The sequence below is a fragment of the Aulonocara stuartgranti genome (assembly GCF_965226115.1).
Source record: "Aulonocara stuartgranti genome assembly, chromosome: 20".
NCBI classification, from domain to species: Eukaryota; Metazoa; Chordata; class Actinopteri; order Cichliformes; family Cichlidae; genus Aulonocara; species Aulonocara stuartgranti.
The window spans coordinates 2,423,276-2,442,906 of NC_138956.1; the positions used below are offsets into that span (position 1 = coordinate 2,423,276).

General features: G+C 43.1%; 2 protein-coding genes across 3 annotated transcripts in view; one reads left to right on the forward strand and one right to left on the reverse strand.

Annotated features, from left to right (window-relative positions):
• Positions 1 to 19,631, forward strand: part of LOC309696469 (low-density lipoprotein receptor-related protein 1-like) — a 79,604-nt gene that overhangs the window by 50,268 nt on the left and 9,705 nt on the right. For both annotated transcript variants that reach the window (XM_082517717.1, XM_082517716.1), the window contains exons 29-68: positions 602 to 829; positions 1,039 to 1,213; positions 1,445 to 1,539; positions 1,665 to 1,814; positions 1,914 to 2,054; positions 2,164 to 2,292; positions 2,381 to 2,512; positions 2,591 to 2,725; positions 2,814 to 2,943; positions 3,076 to 3,202; positions 3,842 to 3,993; positions 4,080 to 4,204; positions 4,380 to 4,754; positions 8,613 to 8,802; positions 8,994 to 9,198; positions 9,305 to 9,497; positions 9,887 to 10,012; positions 10,104 to 10,232; positions 10,351 to 10,470; positions 10,685 to 10,798; positions 10,979 to 11,128; positions 11,225 to 11,347; positions 11,529 to 11,645; positions 11,758 to 11,886; positions 11,979 to 12,107; positions 12,219 to 12,359; positions 12,507 to 12,694; positions 13,611 to 13,794; positions 13,888 to 13,973; positions 14,068 to 14,187; positions 14,340 to 14,527; positions 14,674 to 14,879; positions 16,777 to 16,965; positions 17,203 to 17,351; positions 17,591 to 17,684; positions 17,851 to 17,967; positions 18,369 to 18,488; positions 18,593 to 18,715; positions 18,808 to 18,933; positions 19,031 to 19,147. In XM_082517717.1, the coding sequence (XP_082373843.1) occupies positions 602 to 829; positions 1,039 to 1,213; positions 1,445 to 1,539; positions 1,665 to 1,814; positions 1,914 to 2,054; positions 2,164 to 2,292; positions 2,381 to 2,512; positions 2,591 to 2,725; positions 2,814 to 2,943; positions 3,076 to 3,202; positions 3,842 to 3,993; positions 4,080 to 4,204; positions 4,380 to 4,754; positions 8,613 to 8,802; positions 8,994 to 9,198; positions 9,305 to 9,497; positions 9,887 to 10,012; positions 10,104 to 10,232; positions 10,351 to 10,470; positions 10,685 to 10,798; positions 10,979 to 11,128; positions 11,225 to 11,347; positions 11,529 to 11,645; positions 11,758 to 11,886; positions 11,979 to 12,107; positions 12,219 to 12,359; positions 12,507 to 12,694; positions 13,611 to 13,794; positions 13,888 to 13,973; positions 14,068 to 14,187; positions 14,340 to 14,527; positions 14,674 to 14,879; positions 16,777 to 16,965; positions 17,203 to 17,351; positions 17,591 to 17,684; positions 17,851 to 17,967; positions 18,369 to 18,488; positions 18,593 to 18,715; positions 18,808 to 18,933; positions 19,031 to 19,147 (5,967 nt within the window). The remainder of the gene's footprint in view (positions 1 to 601; positions 830 to 1,038; positions 1,214 to 1,444; positions 1,540 to 1,664; positions 1,815 to 1,913; positions 2,055 to 2,163; positions 2,293 to 2,380; positions 2,513 to 2,590; positions 2,726 to 2,813; positions 2,944 to 3,075; positions 3,203 to 3,841; positions 3,994 to 4,079; positions 4,205 to 4,379; positions 4,755 to 8,612; positions 8,803 to 8,993; positions 9,199 to 9,304; positions 9,498 to 9,886; positions 10,013 to 10,103; positions 10,233 to 10,350; positions 10,471 to 10,684; positions 10,799 to 10,978; positions 11,129 to 11,224; positions 11,348 to 11,528; positions 11,646 to 11,757; positions 11,887 to 11,978; positions 12,108 to 12,218; positions 12,360 to 12,506; positions 12,695 to 13,610; positions 13,795 to 13,887; positions 13,974 to 14,067; positions 14,188 to 14,339; positions 14,528 to 14,673; positions 14,880 to 16,776; positions 16,966 to 17,202; positions 17,352 to 17,590; positions 17,685 to 17,850; positions 17,968 to 18,368; positions 18,489 to 18,592; positions 18,716 to 18,807; positions 18,934 to 19,030; positions 19,148 to 19,631) is intronic.
• On the reverse strand, positions 5,273 to 7,558 carry LOC309696472 (galanin receptor type 1). The gene has a single exon (XM_082517723.1). It carries the CDS (start codon positions 6,728 to 6,730, stop codon positions 5,693 to 5,695), a length of 1,038 nt encoding a protein of 345 aa, XP_082373849.1. The 5' UTR covers positions 6,731 to 7,558; the 3' UTR covers positions 5,273 to 5,692.

Sequence of the window (19,631 nt, forward strand, 5' to 3'; positions counted from 1 at the left end):
GCACGAGTGGGTTTCATGATGGTTTCGAAGGGTAGCTGTGGGGAATTTTTGTACATGTGTGCAGACGCTCTCTTTTTCATCACCTCATATTTTTGCATTTCTCCAAAAATGATCCAAACATGAGCCATTTAGATGTAAAAATAATTGGATGCACATTAAAACGAGAACTTTAATTAAGCACTTATATTCCACTCTGAACCAAATAAAATAAGTTTGGACCAAACTTTCTAATTCAGTGCTTAAAATCATTTGTTGTTTATGCTGATTATGCAGATTTTCAGTTTAGCAGGTGATATTTTATCTCTCTTAAGTATAAGAAGTAAAAACCTAACCCTGCCTAATTCCTTATTTAGAATGTATGTAGCTGAAAAAGGGGTGTTTATGCCTAATATGAAATTTCAACTTCAAGTCATTCTAAATCTTTCCTGACGTCTTCATTTCCAACATTGGAGTTGGAAAAACTGACATGTCTAATTTTACATGTTTAAAAAAACCAGCCTGAAATATGCATTTTATTCCTCTCTTTCTAGTTTTGCATTCCTGCTAGAATAACGTGCTTTAGTAGATCTCATCTCATCCAGTGTTTGTTTCTCTTTTCCAGAGTCTCGCAAGTTCCTTCTTTACGCTCGTCAGATCGAGATCCGAGGTGTTGACATTGACAACCCCTACTATAACTACATAATCTCCTTCACCGTGCCGGATGTAGACAACGCGACAGTGGTGGATTATGATGCTGTGGAGCATCGGATCTACTGGTCAGATGTGCGAACACAGACCATCAAGAGAGCTTTCATCAATGGCACAGGGGTGGAGACTGTGGTCTCTGCTGGTAAGAACAGTCTCAGGAATATCCGTCAGTCCGTGATTTATTTACTTCTTTGCTTTTCTTTGTTTTTTAAAAAAAATAAGGCTCATAATTTAATATTCGCTGTAAAGTATAATAAGAGGGTTTGGGAAGATAAATAAAAACAGTTTTTGTTAGCACGCTGCATGTTCTAAAAATCTGCAAAGCTTCATTTTGCTTCTGAAATTTGGCAGACCTTCCTAATGCCCATGGCCTGGCAGTAGACTGGGTGTCCAGGAACCTCTTCTGGACCAGCTACGATGCCAATAAGAAGCAGATCAATGTGGCCAGACTGGATGGATCTTTCAAGAATGCCGTCATCCAGGGACTGGACAAGCCCCACTGTCTAGTGGTCCACCCTCTGCTTGGGTGAGTGTTCCCGGCACTTAATATGTCTGCATTCAGTTTAATATGTCAGTTATTTCTCCTAATATTACTCACTTAAAGATTGAAAGGTTTTTCTTTTGTTGTTTACTTCTAGGTTATTTTTTTTTATTCCCTTCAAGTTTAGTCTTAATCTTTGATCTACTTTATCCTTGTTTAGTACTGTACTCTTCTTGCCTCTCTCCATATTTCATAATATTCACACTCCCATCACAGGAAGCTTTACTGGACTGACGGTGACAGTATAAGCATGGCTAACATGGATGGCAGCAACCGCACCACACTTTTCACCAACCAGAAAGGACCAGTAGGTGAGCAGATGTACCCCTATCAGTAAATAATACAGATTCTCTACAGAGTAAAAGCCCAGAACAAACATGTTAGTGTAGCACATGTACTATACATAAATAACAGCATGATTTTTATTTGCTTTCAGGCCTCTCTATTGACTATGAAAAGGAGCAGCTGTACTGGATCAGCTCAGGAAACAGCACCATTAACCGCTGTCAGCTGGATGGCTCTAAACTCGAGATCCTTGAAGGTGTTAAAGGCAAATTGACCAAAGCGACTGCGCTGGCTATTATGGGTAAGAAGAAAAGTGTAATACTTTAAGTTTATCATCCTTGTCCTCTGTATATTTATCATTTTTCTGTTGGCTTATATTCTGGTTACATCAATTATGTAGGAGACAAGCTGTGGTGGGCCGATCAGGGAACTGACCAGATAGGAACATGTGACAAGAAGGATGGAGGAAACTGGAAAGTTTTGCGAAACAACACCTCCCCAATGATGCACATGAGGATCTATGATGAGGATGTGCAGAAAGGTAACAGAAAAAGAGTTACATGTTCTGAAGTGGATGTAAAGTCTCCTGCATTTAATGCAAATACTAGTAAAGAAAATGTTTGTCTTTGTTCCTCTGATCTTTTCTTTAGCCGGTGTCAACCTGTGCAGTAACAACAATGGTGACTGCTCACAGCTGTGTTTGCCCACCTCTCCGACAACCAGGGCCTGCATGTGCACTGCCGGATACAGCCTCAAGACGGGCCAACAGTCCTGTGAAGGTAAGACACAGCTACAGTAACTAGAGTAGGAAAACTGGGAGAAGTGCATCGTGAGGCGAGAAATCAATAACCTAATCTCTCTGAGCAGGCATGGGCTCTTTCCTGCTTTACTCTGTTCACGAGGGAATCAGAGGAATTCCTCTCGACCCAGCAGACAAATCGGATGCCTTGGTGCCGGTTTCTGGAACCTCTCTGGCTGTTGGCATCGACTTCCACGCTGGTGAGTGACTCTAAGGGACGTCGAATAGATAACCCAGCTTGAGTGATATTTTTAAACCCGTTTTTGTGTGGTCTTCAGAGAATGACACAATCTACTGGGTGGACATGGGTCTGAGTACCATCAGCAGAGCCAAGAGGGATCAGACGTGGAGGGAAGATGTGGTAACCAACGGTATTGGCAGGGTGGAGGGCATCACTGTTGACTGGATAGCAGGTGTGGTCATGCAAAATGACAATCAAAATTAAACTGCTTGAGTAGAGATAAAATATGCAGACTGATTGATGGATGTGTTCTTTTACAGGAAATATCTACTGGACTGACCAGGGCTTTGATGTGATCGAGGTGGCCAGGCTGAACGGCTCCTTCCGCTATGTTGTCATTTCCCAGGGCTTGGACAAACCCAGAGCCATAGCTGTCCACCCAGTGAAAGGGTAAGGCTCCTCGCCAGAAGATTCATTTTGCTTTCTGTAATAATGCTGCTTTAAGTTACTTGGCGTGTATTCCTTAGCATACTTCTTCCTCTGACTAAAGTTTCAAATACTCCCCTGCTTCTTTGGCTGCAGGTATTTGTTCTGGACTGAGTGGGGTCAGTATCCTCGTATTGAACGCTCACGACTGGATGGCTCCCAGAGGCTGGTCATGGTCAATGCGAGCATAAGCTGGCCAAATGGAATCTCCATTGATTATGAGGTGTGAACAACAACTGACCGCACTTAAAATCTTTCACACACTTGGCTTTATTAATAGAGGGTGTTTCCAACATCTAGTGTGCTAATTTATACTGTTATAGATACTTCCAGAGACTGGACTGTTGATCAGCTGATCTTTAAATGGATGCTCTTTCTTATGCCAAAAAGGTCTTTGTTTATTTTGAATATTAAAGTGGTAAAAATTAAAATACAGTGAGACAACATTCTCATTTGATCATTTCTAATCCATATCTATCCAAAACATTCTTTAGATTTTGAAAGGACTTTCTCTTGGATTCATTTTTTAAATAAAGTTAAAAAAGGATCTTTAAACCTTTTTTATTCTTTGGAGCGTCTTATCCAGTCTGGGAGTTTTATTAAAAGCCTAAAAGCTGTTAGATATTTAAAATTATAATTTAAACATTTCTTAATGTAAATGGTAATAATATTTTAAGAATAATGAGAATTTATTTTTAAATCGGACTCACCTAAATTCACTTGATATTCACTAAAAGCTTACATTACAAACTGGTTATCAGCTAACTGGTTTCCCAAATACAGGTTCAATTGAACTGAAATCTTAGGATTTTGGTCTGTCCTGAATAATCACAGTTGTTGTTTTTTTACTTCCTGTGCTCAGGAGGGTCTGCTTTATTGGTGCGATGCCAGGACAGACAAGATCGAGCGCATCAACCTGGAGACTGGAAAAAACAGGGAGCTGGTTCTGGGCAACAACAACATGGACATGTTTGCTGTATCTGTATTTGAGGAGTACATCTACTGGAGTGACAGGTCAGTCTTTATGTTGTTTTGAACAATACTTCATATTGTAAGAGTGTTCATTTACTGACTGTTTTATTCTTGTTCTGTTTTTTTAGGACCCATGCTAATGGCTCCATTAAGAGAGGCAGCAAAGACAACGCCACAGATGCTGTGCAGCTCAGGACAGGCATCGGTGTACAGCTCAAAGATATTAAAGTCTTCAATAGAGCCAGACAGACAGGTAAAAACAAACACATATTATCATAAGCTTAAAAAAGTTGCTTTTACTGTTGAAAATGTCCTAATAAGATGGCAGCTGCCTAATAATGACAAAATGAATCGCCACCTTTAGCATTTAACCGTGTTCAGTGTTCGTGTAACAGCAATGCTAATAAACTGTGTGACTCTCTCCACAGGCTCGAACGTCTGCAAAAACAACAACGGCGGCTGTGAACAGCTGTGTCTTTTCCGTGGGAATGGGGAGCGCACCTGCGCCTGTGCTCATGGCATGCTGGCAGAGGACAACCAAAGTTGCCGTGACTACGACGGCTACCTGCTGTACTCCGAGCGCACCATCCTGAAAAGCATCCACCTGTCCGACGAGACAAACCTCAACGCGCCCATTAAGCCGTTCGAGGATCCCGATCACATGAAGAATGTCATCGCTCTCAGCTTTGACTACCATGGCGGGGGAGGGAGGGGAGCCAACCGCGTCTTCTTCAGCGACATTCACTTTGGCAACATCCAGCAGATCAATGACGACGGCACAGACCGCAAGATCGTGGTGGAAAGTAAGTGCGGGGTCATCAGATGCATTTCGCGTTTCTGTCAAAGCGTCGGGAAAACCTTACGTTTTGCTGCTTTTAAGACTTCCCCACCTCTGTTGACAAATATTTCTGCTGCGTTGCTCTTTGCTGCCATATTTTTTTAAATCCTCTCCATTAATAATTGAATGTTGTCCCCTCTACGGTGTCAGCAGACACAATACAAGCATCCGGGAGGATCCGGTGTAATGAACACGCAGCTGTAACTCAACCAGTAGAGACTGACATCACTTCAGAGCTGCTACTGCTTGCGCACACCAACACCCACGCCCTGGTTTTTGTTTGTTTCACCACTGAAGAGCCTTTTAAATCCCGCTCTCTTTAAATAATTCAAGAGTGAAGTATCATATTTAAAAGCCCTGGACCAGAGCTGTTCACATCTAACAAGATTCAAAAAATGAATTATTTTGTTAAGTACAGCAGGAGAACAAGGAAGGTGCACAGGGTTTGTGTTTTTACTCATTTTGCATTGAGAACAAGGGTTTGAAGCAGTTTTAAGAAAGACGTCTTACATCGTGTACTGAATGTAGAACTTATTGAGCTCCAAATAAGCTCCAGCTCAGGTTAGAGGAGTGTATTTTATTAACTTTGGGATTATGTAATCATGTCAATTCTGTCATGTTTTAGAGACGTCTGTTGTCCAAGTTATTAACTAAAATGCACTGTTAATGAAACCAAGACTAGTCCTGTTTCCACATGTGCTAATGGAATAAAGTCAGTCATTGCTGGATGAAAAACGAATGTGGAAAAACATCAAGAAAGTGATCACTTTGGCAATCTGCAGTAAATCTCTTACATCTGGAATTAATTTTATTATATTTAATGTCACTGAGAGTTTCTTATGTAATATTTCAGCCTGTTTGGAGGTATTAACTAGTCTTAATTCCAGATCTCCTTCTGTAAAGTCAGTTTTGGCCTCTCCCTGAGGTACTGTCCTCCTCAAAAGGCCGTACCATGTCTCTGCTCATTGCATAAGGGCAGCCACTCACACAGTTTCTGCACCGTGCCCATTGCCTTCTTCCAAGCTCTAGTAAGTCTCGCCTAAACTTCTGAGACACAAAGCTGTAGAGTACAGGGTTTACCACACCCACTGAGGTTGCCAGCAGCCTGGCCACGATGGCAAATACTTTGTTGCCAGATGAGTCTTTTAAATGTCCTCCAATTAAGGAAAACATGAGGACATAGGAGGGCAGCCACAGGATGGTGAAGACGGCAACCAATAGGGCTGAAGTGTGAGTGACTTGTCTCTGGTAGCGTTCTAGCTGAGAGGCATTCCCCACCTGGCGTGCATATCGAAGAAAACAATAAATCTTTGCATACATCATTATAATGATGCCTAGTGGCAGAGCGAAGCCAAACAGGAAAAGGGCGATGCTGTAGACCAGCTGGCTGAAGTCAGACAGGAAGGCGAAGCACTGCACAACACTGGACACGGTGACTGTGCGAAATGCAAACTGCGGTGCTGCCAGAGCTGAGGCAGGCACCCAGAGCAGAGCTACTGTCAGTTTAATGCGCCTGTGCATTCGCAAGCGGAAGGCCCAGGTGGGGTGTACCACTGTAAGGTAGCGAGTCACAGCCAAAGCTGCCATGGTAAATACGGAGGCAACCGAGCAGGTCACGCCCAGGAAACTGATAGCTTTGCACAGGAAGCCGCCGAAAGGCCAGAAGCCCAGGGTGATAGCGGAGGTGTGGAAGGGCAGGCAGAGTAACAGCAGCAGGTCAGCAGCGCTCAGAACCAGAAGTAGGATGTCTGTGCTGTGTGGGGGCTGGTTCTGTTTCCTCCTCCTCCTAGTAAGAATGATGATGACCAGAGTTTGCCCTATGAGCCCAGTCAACAGAATCAGCCCATCCAAGATGGGGACTAAACATTTAATCAAAACCTCATCTGTTCCAGTCATTTTGCCCAGATTGCTTCTGTTCATCTGCTGCCCCAAACTCTCCATGCAATCCCCGCCGTAAGTCTGCTAAGCAATTAATTTAATATCTTGTTAATGTTAAGCAGCAGAACAGCTTGTTCATGTAGTCTCTGGGTGTTACAGCTGTTGGATCCAGTTTCCAGAGGAAAAAAAGACTCCGCCGAGGCAGTTAGTGGTTTCATGATGATAGTATTAGTTAAGCAGATAAGATCACACTGGTCAGCTGGCTTTCTCACCGACTCACAGGAAAAGGGGAGAAGAAACAGACTTGACTATATCTGGCACTTGCAGAGTCTTTTTCACACTGTGACTCTTATGGTTTCCGAGCCACTTGAAGAAATGTAAATCACTTAACGATGGTTGGATATGGTATTCCCCATTTCTGGGAAAATGGATCAGAAAAATGCACTGTTGTTATCAAGCTTTTCTTTTCCAGAAAACATGAAAGGATGACCTTAAAGGGCGGTCTTTGCAGAGTTGCATTTCCTTAGCTGCATCAGCTCGTCCTTTATAATGTAGTTACTCTGTGGCTGTATTGATTCTTGAAACCAAGCAACAGTGGACGAATCCATCCCAGTAGCTGCTAGTTGGCATTCCTCTCTAAAGGCAGTCAATGCACTTGACTTAAGTATTCCCATCAACCGGAGACTCATTGTCCATGTGAAAGCTCTTCAACCTGTAGACTCCGCCGGAAGAAGAGTTGCTCTGCATCTAATGCGGTGCTAAATCCGTTAAGGAAAAAAAAAAAGATGAGGCGTGATGAAAATGAGGGTAACTAACGCTTAGTAATTCTCAGGCGCCACTCGCCCTGCTCTTGTTCTCCCTCGTGAGTGTTTGAAAGACTCTGTTCTGAGAGGTAATCATCTTCCTGTCAGGTTTTCTCTGTTGTTTGCACAGTCAGGGGGCTGAGCTGAATTACCCAGTGGGAGGGTGGGCCCTGGTGATCCTTATTACGTAATCCTGGCTTGAATCAGCTTTACTCATCACTCTTACTTGTTTGTGTGACTGTATTTGGCCCCAAGCTGCTCTTTTGGATTTATTTAAGTCTGTTAACAATGTGTTCAGCCTCAAAATTGTCCTGCATTACTGCTGATTATGGCACTTCGACATTTGTCTATTAAAAGGCAATTAAAGGCTTTCAGCTGAGAGCAAACAGTTATGTAGAGTATCCTTTTTTTTTTTATTGTCGGCTGTAAGTGGTCATAAATGTGGTTGCTAATGTAACTAAGCAGAGATGAATGCACACCGTGGAGCCTGCAAGGCTGCAGCACGGTATTCTTTTCCATGATGATGTGTGTCGCGTGGGTACCGAGAGGGGGGGGAAAAAGAGGAAAAATCGATGCAGGGGGAAGCTGCTTTGTCTTTACCCTGGCCTTTATCCCTAAAGTGACTCAACCTGTCCCAGTTGCAATTTTCTTCCCAGAACAAGAGTTCAGAGCTTGAATGAGAGTATCCACATGAAGCTGTGTTTGTATGTGCAGGCGGGTCGCCATAAAATGACACGATGAGACAGACTCTTTAAACTCTGTCCAAGAACAACAGCTGTGACGCACACTCGGTTCTGTATGGCATCACTTCCATTTTACTGTTCCCTGTTTCAGTGGCCGCTGCTTCCCCTCTATCTCAATCTTCGTCCATGTTTCACAGTTTATTAGATTATGCATGTGGATGGGGAAACCTTAAAAGCTCCACTTCCTCTTTAGTCTCATAGGTGCTCCGTGGTAACACCCTGACAGTGATTTATGATGTGTTGAATTCTCTGTAAAACTCCCACTAATGCCTCTAAGAGGTGATTTTTTTTTTAGTGTAATCTAAAGCATTTGTTAAGCCTTTTACTTCTCAAAGTGTTGGCCCGACACCAGGAAAGAACTCAAATCTGAAAAATCATATATTATATTTCCTATCACAGATGTTGGGTCAGTTGAGGGCCTGGCATACCATCGCGGCTGGGATACACTCTACTGGACCAGTTATACAACGTCCACCATCACTCGCCACACTGTGGACCAGAGCCGTTCTGTGGCCTACAACCGCAACACCGTAGTCACCATGTCTGGAGAAGACCACCCTCGAGCCTTTGTGTTGGACGAGTGTCAAGAGTGAGTCATTAATATTGAAATTTGCTGCTCTGCACTAAATCAGGGCCCAGTTCCAATACAATTATTCTTTTTCTCTTAAGCACTGGATTTATTTTTGGCTCAGTCAAGTGTAACTTTCTTTTTCTTTTACCAAGACGTTTTGGGAGCTCCCACTGCTCTTAATTCTTGTTTTCTGTTTGTTCCCACCGTAGTCTCATGTTCTGGACAAACTGGAATGAGCAGGCTCCGAGCATTATGAGGGCCTCTTTGAACGGAGCCAACGTGATCGTGATCATCGGCAGCGACATTAAAACTCCCAACGGCCTGGCCATAGATCACCGCGCCGAGAAACTCTACTTCTCTGACGCCACGCTGGACAAGATCGAGCGCTGTGAATATGATGGAAGCAACCGTTACGTAAGGCAGCGCTTTCCTTTTTGTTTGTTGTTTTTTGAACTTTCCCTAAAACATGGACTTGCGCCTCGTGTTTATGGAATTACACCTGCTGTTTTTTATGCCTCAGGTGCTGCTGAAAAACGAGCCCGTCCATCCGTTCGGTCTCGCTGTGTACGGAGATTACATCTTCTGGACTGACTGGGTGAGGAGGGCTGTCCTCAGAGCTGACAAGTACACTGGAGGAGACATGAAAGTGCTGCGTGCTGACATCCCTCAGCAACCAATGGGCATCGTTGCTGTAGCTAATGACACCAACAGCTGTGAGTATCACCACTGCTGCAATTTGGCCCCATTGCCATCAGGTCAACATTTTAATTTGCCCAGTAATTTGATTTATGTTTATATAACTGCAAAATGAATGAAATTCGGCTGTAGTTTGTTTAGTGTATGACACTGTGGCAGGTATCATGTTTACTGTCTGCATTATACCTGCATGTGCACACGTTGCCAGGCTGCTAACACTTAGCTATAAGTGGAGGTATACAGAGCTGCTGCCATGTATATAATAAAAACCCAACTTCCACAGGCTTTTAAATATTGCCAAGCTAGAGAGTTCATGCAAATGTTCATAACTGCAAGAAATGTAATATCAGCATGCTTGTCAGTCATTCGACGTGCAGTTTAAAGAGCTTCTAAAAAAATTCCTCAGGTGAATTTTCTCCTTGCCGAACAAACAACGGAGGTTGCCAGGACCTGTGCCTGCCTACGTCCGACGGCCGGGTCAACTGCAGCTGCCGTGGAGACCGGCAACTCCTCGAAGACAACACCTGTTCTCGTAAGAAAGAGGAAGAATTAAACTTCATAACGTTGCCGTCTTCATCAGAATGGATAAATGTTTCTGAATTCAAACGTTTCTCCCTCACCAGCCCTGAACGTATCATGCGGAAGTGTCGATGGCTTTGAGTGCGGGAATGGTGATTGCATCAACTACAGTCTGACCTGTGACGGCATGGCCCACTGCAAGGACAAGTCTGATGAGAAGCAGTCCTATTGTGGTGAGTTTTTACAGAGCAGTTAGGTGGTGAATTTCAGTTAATGAATAAGTAGCTGCAAGAGATGTTTAAAAAAAAAACCCTCTGTGCCTGAGCTAAGTCAGCTGGTCCTCCTTCACAGCCAATCGACTATGTAAGAAAGGCTACAGGCGCTGCATGAACGGCCGCTGCATTGGTCACCACTTCTGGTGTGATGGCACAGATGACTGTGGTGATCATTCAGATGAACTGCCCTGCAACAGTAAGTGGTTTGTTTCCAAAGTAGCAGCTGCACAAAGGATAACAGTCTAAACATTCTCATAGTTTGAATAGTGTCGACATTTTTCATGACACCTCTGTTCTGCCTGCATGTTTAAGGAAATCATAAAATGTGCTTAACGGAGAGTTTGTGTGTGGTTTTGAGGATGTATTTTCTCTCCACTTGTCATTTGTGAAACTGCTGTATGTGCTTGCAGTGACACTTTGCAAAGCAGGAGAGTTCCAGTGCAAAGATGGAAGCTGCATCTCCAACTACAGCCGCTGTGACCAGGTGGTCAACTGCGAGGATGCAAGCGATGAAATGAACTGCCGTATGTAACTGCCACGATTTTCAACACTATTTCTTCTTCTTTTTCACAAGTGCACTTCTTAATCAGTATATTAATATAGACTTGACTATGTACTTCAGTGCAATTCGTGTGAAACGGTCTAAGATTTATTTTGCAGAATTTAAAGGGCAGCTCCTGAAACTTGTTCCTGTTTTTTCTCAGAACCCACTGATTGCTCCCGTTTTTTCCGGCTTGGAGTTAAAGGAGCCTCTTTCCAAAGCTGTGAGAAAACCACTCTGTGTTATCTGCCCTCGTGGGTGTGTGACGGCAACAATGACTGTGGTGACTTTTCTGATGAAAGAAACTGTCCAGGTAAGTGTTATCTTTCACTACCAAAAGACATTCAGCTTTTCTGAACCTACCAGAGGTTCTTGATTATGTTTTCTTTTTTTCTCTGTTGTGTTGCAGATAAGAGGAAGCTTAAATGTCCAGTCAACTTCTTTGCTTGCCCCAGCGGTCGGTGCATTCCTATGAGTTGGACCTGCGATAAAGAGAATGACTGTGAGAACGGGGCTGATGAGACACACTGTGGTCAGTCTTCTGCGAAGTTGTCCTCTAATACCCCTATCTTTATCTTGAAAACACACAAATCATAGCAAAAAGAAAACGAAAAGAAAGCCAGACTGTTTTTCTTTGGGCTTCCCACTGCAGATGGAAAAACACAGCTTAAATGTAATAATGACTGTAAAATGCTGCCCACCCTCTCTTGCAGACAAGTTTTGTACATCCACCCAGTTTGAATGCGGGAACCATCGCTGCATTTCCAGCCACTGGGTGTGTGACGGCTCCGACGACTGCGGCGATGGTTCTGATGAGGACCAGAATTGCAGTATGTGACATTTTTCTCGCTACTTCTCTTCTCACATTCAAAGGAGACCTTAAACTCCATGACAATTCCTGACGTCCTATCCATGTATGACTTCTACATGATGTCGTTACAGAATCCAAAACCTGCAGTCCTGAGGCTTTCCAGTGTCCAGGCTCCCATATGTGTGTGCCGCAGCGCTGGAAGTGTGATGGAGACAACGACTGTCCTGATGGAGCTGATGAGAGTGTGAAGGCTGGCTGCAGTGAGTGACACAGTTAGCAGATTGAAGAAAAAGTGCAGAGAAGCGATACAGTTCCCCATGCATTAAAAACAAATGTTTCCATCTGCTTCCAGTGTACACCAACAACACGTGTGATCCTGAAAACGAGTTCATGTGCCAGAACAGGCAGTGCATCCCCAAGCACTTTGTGTGCGATCATGACTTTGATTGTGTCGATAAGTCGGACGAATCCCTCGAATGTGGTGAGCTTTCAATCCTGGAAGCTTATTTAGCCTTTTGCTTGAAAATGAATGTTGTTTTTTGCTAAACCACCAACTAAAATTGAGATTAATAACAAATGCGTTTTGATGTAGAATACCCGCCGTGCGGTCCCGATGAGTTCCGCTGCGCCAATGGCCGCTGCCTTAACCAGAAGAAGTGGGAGTGCGACGGAGAGTTTGACTGTCAGGATCGTTCCGACGAAGCTCCCAAGAACCCTCGCTGCACAGACTCTGGTATTCATTTCCTCTCTTTCGCTACATCTTTTATTTCTCTGCCAGCATAATAAGGTGTGAATCATATGTTAAATTTCTTGCTCATAAAGACGTAGCCACATCCCGCTTCACACTCTGATATAACCTGCTATTTGTCTATGATTTCAGAGAGGACGTGCAATGACTCAGCTTTCATGTGCCATAATAAAAAATGCTTGAATGAGACACTGCTGTGCGACCGCAACGACGACTGTGGTGATGGCTCCGATGAACTCAACTGCTTCATCAACGAGTGTCTCAACAGCAAGCTGAGCGGCTGCACACAGCTCTGTGATGACCTCAAGATCGGCTTCAAGGTAACTAATTCATTGTTTGTTGTCAAAAACAAATATCATGACTAATGAAATTATTGCACAGGCTTCATTGGGCCAAAAAGTTTTACTAAAATTCATGGAGTCAACACAGGAAAAACAATGTATATGCCAGTAACGATGAGTCAACGAGGAGCTGATTTTAAAAGGTTGGGATCCACTCACTTCAGGCACGCAGTTATGCAAGACGAAAAAACATGTTTTGCCTCGTCCTTGAAAGTAGGAGGCCAGTCCTGGAACAGGTTGAACTCTGCGTGAACTCCTGTGTCTGTGGTGGCGAGGTTGTGGTCAGGGCTTAATTTGAAAATGATAAGATTTTGTTCACCTCAAGAATCCTGGTCTGGGATTTCAGAAGTATTGCAAACTGACTAATTATGATTGCACAAAACTTAATTGTATATATTGAAACTTTGCCATCAGAGACTTTTCACAAATGTGGCTTCCTCTGTGTATTCTGGATGGCAGAGCAGAATTTGTGTGTGTGTTCTTTCGAAACATAGATGTGTTTATTGGAAGTGACAGTTACAACGATTCCGACTAGTAATGAATACGTGTTCTAACCGTTCCTTATGCTGCGATGATGTTCATGCCATATTTATTTTAAACACATATTAATGTCAGCTTATCCTTTACCCCCGTACTCTGTTGGAAGACGACTTTGCAAATGAGATTTGCAGCTATTTACGCAGCACTTTTGACAGCAGCAGCTGGATTTCTTTTTCAGAAAGTGAGCAGAAATAAAGCTTTTGGTGAAGGTAAAGCGCACATGTCTGTGGCCGATTGAGAGCTGATTGAGACACGCTGGCACGCCTTTGTAACCGGTCCAGGCTAAATGTGAGAAGCGGCCAGATCCGTAGGCTGTGAGATTTTGACACATCTCCTGTGCTTTTGGCACCTTCAGTGCAGGTGTCATCCTGGTTTCCAGCTGAAGCGTGATGGGAAGACATGTGTGGATATAGATGAGTGCACAACCACCTACCCCTGTTCCCAACGTTGTATCAACACACACGGCAGCTTCCACTGTCTCTGCGTCGACGGCTTTGAGCTCAGCCCCAATGACCCCACTGTTTGCAAGTCCACATCGGGTAAGGCACACATACGTGAGTTTCAGTGCGTCTTCACAGCAAATGCACGCCTAAAGCAGTAAAGTACGTTTTCTATGTGATGTATGCGTGTAGATGAAGAGCCCTACTTGATCTTTGCCAATCGGTACTACCTGAGAAAACTGAACCTGGATGGTACCAACTACACTCTTATAAAGCAGGTAAGACACACAGATGACAGTTTAAAGAAACATTCAGTGTTTTTCTTCTGTGTTTTTCATTTTTAATATTGCTCCTTCCTTTTCCCCCCCTCAGGGTCTTAATAATGCAGTAGCACTGGACTTCCACTATGCAGAGCAGATGATCTACTGGACGGATGTGACCACTCAGGGCAGCATGATTCGACGCATGCATATGAACGGCAGCAACATGGAGGTGAGTGAGAACATCTGAAATCCTTTCGTTTTGATTTAATAGTCGAGCAATATTTATTGTGGAATGCTGGATTATTGATGCAGCGAACCCGTGAGTCCCTGATTGGGAACTACATCATCATCATCTTACGTATTGATTGATAAACCTGGCAGGTTTTGCACCGAACCTCTCTGAGTAATCCCGATGGCTTGGCGGTAGACTGGGTCGGTGGAAACCTGTACTGGTGCGACAAAGGCCGAGACACCATTGAGGTGTCAAAACTTAATGGGGCTTACCGAACGGTGCTGGTCAACAGTGGCCTGAGGGAACCTCGTGCAGTGGCTTTGGATGTACGCTATGGGTGAGAAGTTACACTGCAGATCAGCACCAGCTACACTCACTGTTTATATAATTTAAATGTATAATTTCCTAATTATTTCTCATCTTAAGCTGATTTAGATTTGAATGTACAACTGTAATTTCAAGATTGTCTTTCTCCAATCTTAGTTATCTTTACTGGTCTGACTGGGGTGACAGCCCTCACATTGGGAGAATTGGGATGGATGGCACTAACAGAAGTGTCATCATAGAGGATAAGATCACCTGGCCCAATGGATTAACCCTGGACTTCATCAATGACCGTATATACTGGGCTGATGCCAGGGAGGACTACATTGAGTTTGCCAGCCTGGATGGCAAGAACAGACACACAGGTAAACAGACCAGTAAACACATTCACTTTTTTAAACTGTTTGACTGGTGGTGCCATATCTTCTAAAGTTCTGAGATTTCAATTGTTTGTTTTTGATTGTTGTATCTGTCTGAAGAAACACCGGCTCTGAACCCACTCGTCATTTCTTTGTATTCTGCTTCTTGTAATTTTTCAGAGTTGTCTTGAAAGTAAATATACAAACTCAATTTTTGTTTCCAGACGTGTTTGCATGTTTCAATAAATCACAGCATTTATTTCCAGTTTTCCCTCAAAGAAATACGGGTTGTTTCAAGACTTTTGGAAAGTACAGCATGTGAGAGTCAAAATACTCTCATCTTTAGTGCCTTTTTTTTGTCAAAGACTAATTATGTAAAACCTCTCAGTAAAAGGCAGCAGTGTGCTATTAAGTGTCACAGTTTCTGTCCATGAACTGATTTAATCTTTTAAATAAATGTGTCAGGGAGCTGAGGAGCTTTAAGTGGTTTATAGATCATAACTCATTTAACAGGATAAACCGTTTATGACAAGACCATAGTGGTGATTAAAGAGGGGTTAGGTTTTCCTGTGAGGAAATTTTGCAGGTTCACATGGAGTTGAAATCTGAGTGACTTTCTTCCGTACACACACACACACACACACACACACACACACACACACACACTTGAGAGACACCAGGCATGAGCAGGCAGGTTACATGGCTGTCTGCTATTCTGGAGTCCTGCAACTCAAGTCCAGAAGACACAAACTGTGAATAGGACAGATTGTTCTGGTAGGAGAGGCCTCTGAGCGTGTGCGATATCTGCATAGGGCTCAGTTGTTTAGTACATGTACTACAATAGCTGGAATTGTTAAACGGCTTAGCATGCAGGAATTCTGGAGTGCATTGGTCATCTGCATTAATACTTCCCACATTTTATAAGTTGTGCTTAAAACTTATAGATAGCATAGGGATAGAATCCTTTTTTCTTTGTTTAGGCATATGCATTAAATTATGGGATAGTTTACAACTTACAGAATAGACTTCCAGCAGAGTGTTGTGCTTCATGAACATTTTTGATCTATCAAGATGAATTGAAGCTATTTGGCATTAAGAAGTCATCATAAAATGTCACTGACTTCTTTCAGCTCAGCGCTCTAGATTTAATGCATCCTATAAATTATTATTCACCCATCCCTGGATACACATATGCCATAAAACACCAGTGTGCCTCTGTGTGTCTTTGTGCAACAAGACTTGGCCTGTTTGAATTGAGATAAGAATGGATCAAAGGGCAATTAATGTTAATCTCACCAATACCTCAGCTCAACTTGATGCTATAAAAACCGCTATTACATCACAACGTCAGTCGTTTAAGGTGCATTATTCTTTAAAGTCAGCGCTGAAGCTACGGTCTCTCGCCGTCGAGGTATTTTGAACTTGTGCCACACACACAGCATTTGCAAATTTGTCAGCATGTGATGCATTGCTATGGTGTGCTTCCATAACACACAAACACTGAGAGTGAGAATAAAACGTATTATACAAGAGCAGGAAAAGTGGTTAATAGTGTAACACCTAATGAGGTGTAGAACCTATTATATAACACAGAGATATGGTGCATGTCCGCGCCCCACCCTGCCTCAGTTTGCCATTAACAGTGCAGGATTTTATCAAAGGTTTCTCTTTGCAAAACAGCAACACAGGAGCAGCAAGAGCTTCACATTCTGAATATGTTGACATATTCACATGTATATTTGAGATACAAAAAACATTCACGTATTTTTTTTGGTGACTGTATTATATGTTGTTTTAAGGCATTTCCTCCAATCAGCCTACTGAAGGCTGCAGTAGGAAACATCCAGAGTGATTTGTCTTCAAATATAGAGTGCGATTTGTTTATTCTTGTGTATCCTCACAGTTCTCAGCCAAGACATCCCTCACATATTTGCCATGACACTGTTTGAAGAATACATCTACTGGACCGACTGGGAAACAAAGTCCATCAACAGAGCTCATAAGACTCTGGGTACCAACAAGACGACCCTGATCAGCACCCTGCACCGACCCATGGACATCCACATTTACCATCCTTACCGCCAACCTCCGGGTAGGAGGAGTAAATGTGGTCTTTTGAACAAGTTTACAGTCTTAGTGCGCAAACTGTTTACTGCTGTTAAGTAACATTTCAGTATTGATTTAGTTTCTGTCTGTGGTGTAATAACTTATTTTCAGTATATTCAAATATATTCCCTACATTAATTCAGATCTAAAACCTAAGGGTTGGGGGTGGAAAAATAAGTGAACCATGTGGTGAAAACATTTTCCCTCTTTTTATCTTTTCCAGTGCTCAACCACCCGTGCCAGATAAACAACGGTGGCTGCAGTAATCTCTGCCTCCTTTCTCCTGGTGGGGGTTATAAGTGTGCCTGTCCCACCAACTTCTATCTGGCAAACGATCAGCGCACTTGCATGTCCAACTGCACAGCCAGCCAGGTAATGATGTAAACATCATTAATGGAAAAATGGCCCATTGATAACTGACTTTTCATATCTCAGTTCCCCGCTGTGGCCTATTTGATAAACTACTCATGCCTGGTCATTGCTTATTGACAGTTGGCTGGCTGCCCGGTGATACAATACCTAGCTTACGCTTTTGTCAACGACAAATGAGCCAGTGAAGCCCTGATGTAATGCCCTATCATCACTTTGATTCACTTCTCTTCCTGTTGCAGTTTGTGTGCAAGAATGACAAATGCATTCCTTTCTGGTGGAAATGTGACACAGAAGATGACTGTGGAGATCGTTCAGATGAGCCAGAAAACTGCCGTAAGTCTTTGAAGAAGATAATTAGGACGTGATGGAGTATGGCAGTCATCTAGCATGCTTTATGCATGCTATACCTTTTGATCTCACCTTAGCCCACAATTTAACAGTGAAATGTTTGTCGGTATGATCTTGAAACACCGCGTGACTTCTACTTCTTCCACGACAGCCGAATTCAATTGCAGACCAGGGCAGTTTCAGTGTGGCACAGGCATCTGCACCAACCCTGCATACATCTGTGATGGAGACAACGACTGCCAGGATAATTCAGACGAGGCCAACTGTGGTATGTGCCTGTTTTTTTGTAATATATGTTCATTTATGTACAAAAATTGTCACTGTTTTATTTGAAATTTTCACAAGAGGACCCAGTATAAGACAGAACAGGGACTGACAGGAAAAACAAGAAATTTTGATAAATAGATAACGTGGAGCAGCAGGAGTCTAAAATCAACATTGACAAAAGGAGAGAACAAGAGAAAGTCTGGAACATGAGGGAGTTGAGATCATGTGATGATTTGACAAAGACTCACACTTTATACACATGAGGCACATGTGAAGTCAGTGAAAAATAAAGAAAGCTACATGAGGAACCAACCTTCAGAATTTAACAGCAAATAAACTGGAAAAAATTACCTTAATGTTATTTGCTCATTCATTTTTAATCTCTTTCTTATCTCACCGCAGACATTCATGTTTGCCTGCCCAGCCAGTTCAAATGTTCCCACCCCAGCCGCTGCATTCCAGGCATCTTCCGCTGTAACGGCCAGGTCAACTGTGGAGAAGGCGAGGATGAGAAGGACTGCCGTGAGTATACCTACATTTTCAGGGTTTTTTTCCCCCCCTTCTTCTCTCTCTTTTACTCCACACTTACTGCAAACCTGTTATTCCCCCCCATCTCCACCCCACAGCTGAAGTCACATGTGCGCCCACTCAGTTCCAGTGTGCCATCACCAAACGCTGCATACCTCGTGTCTGGGTGTGCGACCGTGACAACGATTGTGTGGACGGATCAGATGAGCCCGCCAATTGCAGTAGGACTCGCACTTTACTCTGCATGTTGTTTATTCTGAGTCATCCTAATTAGCTTTAAGTGTAACTGCCCCCCATATGTTTCCCTTTGCAGCCCAGATGACCTGTGGTGTGGACGAGTTCCGATGCAAAGACTCTGGCCGCTGCATTCCCGCTCGCTGGAAGTGTGACGGCGAGGATGACTGCGGCGATGCATCAGATGAACCGAAAGAGGAGTGTGGTAAATATTGTGTTTTCTTTTTTAAGTAAAAATTCTCTCTCTATTTTTTTCTCTTTTTTTGATTTCATTGGCAATAATAATTTTGTGTCTTGGACAGCTGAGAGGACGTGTGAGCCATACCAGTTCAGATGTAAGAACAACCGCTGTGTGCCGGGCCGCTGGCAGTGTGACTATGACAATGACTGCGGGGACAACTCTGATGAAGACAACTGCAGTAAGTATCACTTTGAGCTTGGAAACAGTCCCTCCATATGTCATTTTACCTTGTCCACTGTCATTTACACTCATGCCCGTGTCTTTTTCACTGGTAACAGTCACTTTGCACCTTTTTAACTCTTAACTGCTACAGCGTTTGTTTGGTGCTAATTCATTGCCCATTTCTCATCTGATTATTTGTTTCATTTCATACTGTCCTGTTGGCATGAGCCAGAGGTAAGTTACTTCATCTCCATAAGAGAACCACTCCCATTTTGAGCACCTCTCTGTATCTGTTATTAAATAGTGTCTTCATTCACTGTCCCTCTGACCTGTGAGAGTCTGCAAGCTGAGCTCTGTACAGATTTCATCGTCAGTGCTAATTGGCTATCGCAGCAAATATAACCACAGAAAGCCAACAGTTATAAAACCAGTTATATTGACAATAAATTGTAATAAAACAGCTCCTTTCACTCTCTCACATTAGTGTCTATAGTCATCCT

Excerpts from the sequence above, each read along its gene's own strand:
- LOC309696472 (XM_082517723.1), bottom strand. The coding sequence starts at position 6,730 with ATGGAGAGTTTGGGGCAGCAGATGAACAGAAGCAATCTGGGCAAAATG.